We start from the raw sequence: 7,346 nt of genomic DNA on the forward strand, positions 1-7,346 counted from the left end.
GCTCAACTGAGCCAGCCAGGCGTCCCACAAGAGATTTTTATAAGTAACTTTGAATTAGCAAGCCAGAAATAATGAACTCAATTAAAAATGGGTAGCTTTTATTCTCTGAGAATATGACTGATTCCTTTCCCCTTCCCCCACAAAGAACAAGACTACACTAATACAAATGAGAAAAATGTTTATTAAGGAAACAATTTAACAGTTCTCCCTTAACAGAATTTTACAGACTAGAGCATAGCCTGAAGGTAATTATGGTTTAAATCATTAACACACTACATAGGGTGCTTATTCTACAACTGGAAAGTCGCTGAAGTTTGTGACATGCCACTATAAATGTAAGTATTATTAAAAATGACAAATTGTTTGGTGATTATTTTGATAACCTCCTGAGCAGCAGCTCCTGCAAGGAAAAAGAAGCAAATCTTTGAAAAAGGTAAACTTCAAGTTATATAAAAATAGTCAATTATGTAAAGAAAACCTTTCCTTTCCAAAAGCAAAAGTGTTTAAAAATAAGCCAAAACAGGCATAGCTTACTGAATCACATCAAAATCAAGGACTGAAATTTTTTATAACTATGTTATTAAAGCAACTAAAAATTTTGTCCTTTACATTCACACTTTGGGATATTATGCCACAATTTAAAAGAATGAAGTATTCTGGGGGTTTTGAATGGTTGATGATATTTTAAAGAAAGTCAGAAAAGTAGTATGGTTGGGGCGCCTGGGTGGCACAGCGGTTAAGCGTCTGCCTTCACGCTCAGGGCATGATCCCGGCGTTATGGGATCGAGCCCCACATCAGGCTCCTCCGCTATGAGCCTGCTTCTTCCTCTCCCACTCCCCCTGCAATGTTCCTCTCTCTCGCTGGCTGTCTCTATCTCTGTCAAATAAATAAATAAAATCTTTAAAAAAAAAAAAAAAGAAGAAGAGTAGTATGGTTGATTGTACTTTTTTAAAAAAATACATACAGACAGAAAAGATTCTCAAAGACAACCCTTCTGTTACATTTAAATTTTCCCTGTGCCTACTTTACTTTAATAAAACAGGAATAAAGGTATATTTGTTCTAAATACATTTGTAATTTGGAAATAATCTATATTAAATACCACCAGGCTGCTAAACTACTCAGTACGGTCTTCTACAGTAACAAGTTTTGAGTAACTAAACAAAGCAAACAATAGAAAAAACAAAAAAACTACAGAGAAAAAAATTCTTGGGGCGCCTGGGTGGCACAGCGGTTAACCATCTGCCTTCGGCTCAGGGCATGATCCCGGTGTTATGGGATCGAGCCCCACATTAGGCTCCTCCGCTATGAGCCTGCTTCTTCCTCTCCCACTCCCCCTGCTTGTGTTCCCTCTCTCGCTGGCTGTCTCTATCTCTGTCAAATAAATAAATAAAATCTTTAAAAAAAAATTCTTCATCTACTTTAATATAAAGCTTCATCTTTCACAAACACTGATCCAATAAAATATGAGACTCTGTTATGTACCAGCTACTCTCCTAGGCACTAGGGATAAAGAACAAAAGACAAATCCTTGACCGCATGGATCTTACTTTTAAGTAGTAAGGGAGAGATAATTTATAAATAAGTAAAATGTATAGTAAGTCAAATGACTCTAAGTGCTAAGGAGAAAAAGCAAGGAAGGGAGATACATCTGAGTACAAGAGGAGTGGCTCAGTTTTAAATCGGGGAGTCAGGAATGGCCTCACACAGGGAAGATAACAGTTAAAGACCCGAAAGACGTGGAATATAACAGTGTTGTGCAGAATACAGAACATGTTACGGACTGAATGTCCTCAGAATTCATGTTAAATCCTTAATACCTAATGTGATACTATTTGGAAATGAAGATGGTATGGGGGTCTTTGGGAGGTAAATAGGGTCATGGGGTAGGGCCCTCATGATGGGTTTAGTGCCCACGTAAGTCACCCGCGAGCTTGTGTCCCATCTGTCCTCCCCTCCCTGAACAAAGACAAGGTTAAATAAGGGCACACACCAAGATGGTAGCCACCTACAAGCCACAGACAGGCCTCACCAGAAACCAACTGCCCTGGCCTAGACCTTGGACTTCCAGCCTCCAGGGAGTTTTTATGAAAGAGATGCTCATTTCCTTTGGGCCTTGAAGAACAGGTAGATTTTAAACATGCAAGAAATAGGGAGATTTAAGGCAAATGGGCCCTGAGGGTTAAGGATCCAAGGAGCAGGAAATCAAAGGGCACACCTCCAGGAAAAGAAAATAACTTGAAAAAAATCAAGGCCAGAAAGGCTGAGTGCAACCAGAATATGGTGTGTTTTTAACGTCAAATAAAGGACTCTGGACATGTTTTCTGAAGATCATTGTAGTATGCATGTGTGTATTGCCAGGGCAGAGGGTTAGTTAAGTGAGAGACATGATCAGAGCTATGCTTTAGAAAGATCAATGACTCTTCACTTTAAGATGGACAGCAGTGGGAGATGGAAAGCAGAGACCAGTGAAATAATCTAAACAACACAACATCCTGCTTCACTGACTCCCTGAGTTTAAATAGCTCAGAAAACAAAACTTCCTAATTGTACTGTGTAACCACAGATGCCAGTCTTCTCATCTATGGAACTCACCCCCTAAGAACGCAGCAATGGTGTGTGGCTCAGCAGCTCCGTATCGGCAACTACAGAAAAAGATGGAGACATGAACTTAGATTAGCCTTATGACAAGACAGGTATTATCTCTCCTATGCCCTAAAAAATACTCACAATTCATGGACATAATCATCTTTCACCATTACAGATAATCCATATTCCTGAAGGAAGCCAGTAAGACAAGACTTCAGCTTTCCTATATCTTCTTCAACTTGGTAGTTAGATACCCCTAAAAATACATATGTAAATTAATTTTCATTAAAATGAATAATGAAATGCGAAACCAATGGCAATCTACTTTTTAAATCCAGTTTTAGGTGTTCTAGTCAAAACAGTAAGGTATGAAACTGAAGTAAGAACAAAAATAAGGGTAAGTATGAGACCAATATTTCCAACAATCACAGAAACCACCTGAAAACTATTAAAAATTCTATTTGGTTAATCTGCTTTGTTTACTGTTCTATACCCAATATCTAGAAGAGTATCTGGCATATAGTTGGTGTTCAATAATTATTTGACATAAGAACTGACTAAGAAAGTGATGTCCCATTTATACCCTGTATAAAAATTATGGTGCTTGGGGTGCCTGGGTAGCTCAGTCATTAAGCGTGCCAACTCTTAATTTTGGCTCAGGTCATGATCTCAAGGTCTTGAGATCAAGCCCCACATCAGGCTCTGCGATGGGCATGGAGACTGCTTAAGATTTTCTTTCCCTCTCCCTCTGCCCCTCCTGCCCTGAAAAATATTATGATGCTTAAAAAAAATTATGGTGTTTATTATCCATTTCCAGATGATTAAATGACACTGAAGACATAAAGCATTAATATAAGAGGTAACATTTATTGAGCATTAATAAATGCTGAACAGTGTTCTTAGCACCAAATATATTTACTGATTTAATCCTCACAACAACCCTATGAAGTAGGTACTATTATTATCCCCTTTTACAGGTGAGAAAATGAGAGGCACAGACAGATTAAGTTATTTGCCTGAGTTACTTAGCTCCTAAATAGCAAAACTGGGATATGGGCCCAGGCAGTTCTTAATGATTATACTATAATGTCTCCAAAGGCAAGCTATTCTTATTACTACTGGAAGGAAAAATACAATGCTGTAATATTCAAGAATTACTAAAACAAGACATATTTTTTTGCCCTTCTAGTTTAAACCAGCACTATTCTTCCTCATAATAATAATACCAACCCTTTATTGAATATTTACAAAGTGCCCTGTAGTGTGTTAAGTGATTTTCATACATCACCTAAATAACCCCTACAATCCAAGAGCACATACTATTATCGCCATTCCATAAATGACAGAACTGAGACTTGGAAAGAGTGACTCACCCGAGGTCAAGAGATAGTAACTGACAGCTTGGATTTGAACCTAGGTTCAACTCCAAAGCCTATGCTCTATGTGGTAGCTACTCTCCCAAGATGGCTCCCCAATGAACACTGCTTTGTGCCCTCACGTAGTCCCCTCCCACTCTTAATCTAAGCTGGCCCTGTGAAGCCAATAGAACGTGACAGAAGTGATGCTTTGTGACTTCTGAGGCTAACTCATAAAAAGCCTTGTACGTTCCACCTGTCTTTTGGAATGTTAACTTTGGGAAAGCCAGCCACCATGTAAGAAGTCTGCCCTAGGAATACAATACTAAAAGGAAGCCCCAGTTAGCCATGGAGATAGATGCCTGACCAGCCCCCAAGCAGCTCCAGATGTTCCCTCTAAAGTGCCAATCACATGAGTGAAAATGTCTTCTTGGATGCCCAGCTCAGTCAAGCCTTCAGAATGACCCCAGCCCCAGGCGTCATGCAACTCCAACAGTACCCCCTCTCCCCAGTGAGAACTGCCTAACCGAGCCCGGCCAATCCACAAAATTACAAAATAATAATTTACTGTTTTAAACTACTAAGTTTTGGGGGCACCTAGGTGGCTCAGTTGTTAAGCGTCTGCCTTCGGCTCAGGGTGTGATCCCAGAGTCCTGGGATCGAGCCCCACATCAGGATCTTCTGCTGGGAGCCTGCTTCTTCCTCTCCCATCCCCCCTGCCTGTGTTCCCTCTCTCGCTGGCTCTCTCTCTCTCTCTCTGTCAAATAAATAAATAAAATCTTTAAAAAAATAAATAAAAAATAAACTACTAAGTTTTGGGATGGTTTGTTATGTAATAAACCAAAAATACAAGCTATCAAACAATACACATAAAGTAATACATATTTGGTGTTTATTCCTTTTCTTTCTTCTGGTAAGCTTGCTCATCAAGACTATAACTCAGTGGGCATACTACATCAGTTGGGGCAACAGGTTCTATGACACTCCAAGAATGTGTTGCTATGCAATAATACTGTAAAATTAAAATGATCACCTTAATAAAAATATTCTGGGCAACTGAAGATCTTTGAGAGTATACCAATTCTCCAATTAACTACATTTACAGACAACAAAAAACAGATTCTGAGCAAAGAAATCCTTACATCTTCAGAGTTCTGAATTCAAGTCACTGGCATACTTCTTACGGCTTTCCCATTCCACTAAATTAAACTCGGTGTGAGTCTTAGAAGTAAATTATAGAACCTGACAGAAAAAAGTTTTATTCTAGGGGCACCCAGGTGGCTCAGTCGGTTAAATGTCCAACTCTTGATTTCAGCTCAGGTCATGATCTTAGGGTTGTGAGATAGAGCCCTGAGTAGGGCTCTGCGATGGAGTAGGGCTCTGCGATGGAAGTAGAGATTTTTCTGTCTCCCTTTCCCTCTGCCCCTCTCCCTCAACTCTCAAAAAAAGAAAAAGTATTATTCTATATGCATTCACCCAACATTCCCCTGTAATAGTTTAGAATCAACATTATTTACAAATACTAACACTTAAAAAATGAATGGTATCTCCTCACTAAGCTGAAGTAGGTGTAAACTGTTCATAATGTGAAATTCAAGTATCACTACTGTAAACACCCCAAGAACACCCAAGAAACTTTAAGATTTAATTCAATTTAAGTATTTATTCAAGACTTTATTGTATATGATAAAGAGACTGCTATTCTTACCTGGATATCGACCATGTTGTTTATGAAATCTATCAACAGCCCGTAACATTAAATATAATACTATCTCATTATCTGGATTGTCCATGCTGGAAACTGAAAGGAAAAAACAATTCAGTATAATTCGGATAATTCATTACATAAAAACAATGTAGAAATGAATTTACTATGTACTCAAGTATCAAGGCAATTCTATCACAAAATTTAAATATTTTGTGACAATAAAATAGAAAATGATAAATAATTGTAAAATAAAGGGAGAGGGAGATATGTTAAGATGAAACCCAATGTTCTTAAGGACTATTAGCTATAGTCACTAACGTAACATTCTGACTTTAGCTCTTCTTCATATAACACAACTTAGTAACATAAATGTGATTTCATGTATATATTAAGTTTTTATTTTACAGTTGTGACTGTTTGGAAGTATGACTACTTCTTGGTTTATAGAATAAAATTTACAGTACAATATTTATCCTGCAAATTATCATTATATACTCACTACTATTAAACACGAATATTTGTTTATATCTCTAAAATTAAAATTAATAACTAGCATCAAAAGGTTATTATACTTACTTATTTCCTCCTTGTTAATTGTATCCAAGCCATATTCTTCAGCTAAGGATCGACATCTTACTACTCGAAGAAATGCAGAATTGGTGCCTGAATACAGGAAAGGCATTATGGAAGTAAACGGTTAAGACATGTGAATATTCCAAATCACAAGTCACTCTAAGGACAGGAAGTTTTGTATATACTCTTTACACACATGGAAATGTGAGGAAATGCCTCTTTGGCTCTAATGGTTCAGTAGAGAAGGCTCTAGAACACAAATCATCTGAAATTCATTATCCTTGGCAGTAAAACCAGCTCAGCACTGAGTAAGTAGGTGATGACACCTCTCTGAGCTTCCTTTCATTTGTAAAATGGGGATATGACCTTGAAAGTTGTTCTGTGGATCAAACGCACAAGTGTATAGAGTGCATACCTAGCACAAGGCCTGAGAGGACTCAGTGAATAGTCCGGTTTTATCATTATTATGGATAAGTAGTTCTAAAGGAGAGCATTACATATATTGTGCTCTTTATATATGTAAAACTTTCTTTAAAAAAAAACCCTTTGTATTATGGAAATTTTCAGACATACCCCAAAGCAGAGAAAACAGAATTAACCCTCAAGTACCCAACATTCAGCTTCTAATCTGGTATCATATAAGCTAATAGAAAAAATACAAATGCAGAAACAAGGTGCAAGACTGGTAGTGAAACAAAACATTAAAACTAAGCCTCAATAAGCACTCTGCAAGAGTCATTAAAGGGAGAACATGGATAAACATATTTTAAGGCTGGGAACTTACAAAGTGTAGACTTTTGCAGAAACTAAGGGCACTAGTTATAGGGAAAAATTCTCAGCATGTAAAACAAATTTTATTATTCTTTTTTTTTTTTTTTAAAGATTTCATTTATTTATTCGACAGAGATAGAGACAGCCAATGAGAGAGGGAACACAAGCAGGGGGAGTGGGAGAGGAAGAAGCAGGCTCATAGCAGAGGAGCCTGATGTGGGGCTCGATCCCATAACGCCGGGATCACGCCCTGAGCCGAAGGCAGACGCTTAACCGCTATGCCACCCAGGCGCCCCCAAATTTTATTATTCTTATACGAATTCTTATTTTTTTCTTTTCTTTTTTTTTT

At 37.8% G+C, this 7,346-nt stretch overlaps 1 protein-coding gene across 4 annotated transcripts in view; it reads right to left on the minus strand.

The window, feature by feature from the left end:
• Positions 1–161: 161 nt before the first annotated feature.
• Positions 162–7,346, minus strand: part of NAE1 (NEDD8 activating enzyme E1 subunit 1) — a 26,890-nt gene continuing 19,705 nt past the window's right edge. For all 4 annotated transcript variants that reach the window (XM_040633407.1, XM_040633406.1, XM_040633409.1 and 1 more), the window contains 5 exons: positions 6,230–6,316; positions 5,654–5,746; positions 2,732–2,846; positions 2,597–2,646; positions 162–400 (listed from right to left, as the gene is read on the minus strand). In XM_040633407.1, the coding sequence (XP_040489341.1) occupies positions 291–400; positions 2,597–2,646; positions 2,732–2,846; positions 5,654–5,746; positions 6,230–6,316 (455 nt within the window). In that variant the 3' untranslated portion in view covers positions 162–290. The remainder of the gene's footprint in view (positions 401–2,596; positions 2,647–2,731; positions 2,847–5,653; positions 5,747–6,229; positions 6,317–7,346) is intronic.

The sequence above is a fragment of the Ursus maritimus genome, unplaced genomic scaffold, assembly GCF_017311325.1.
Source record: "Ursus maritimus isolate PB19 unplaced genomic scaffold, ASM1731132v1 scaffold_19, whole genome shotgun sequence".
Classification (NCBI taxonomy): domain Eukaryota; kingdom Metazoa; phylum Chordata; class Mammalia; order Carnivora; family Ursidae; genus Ursus; species Ursus maritimus.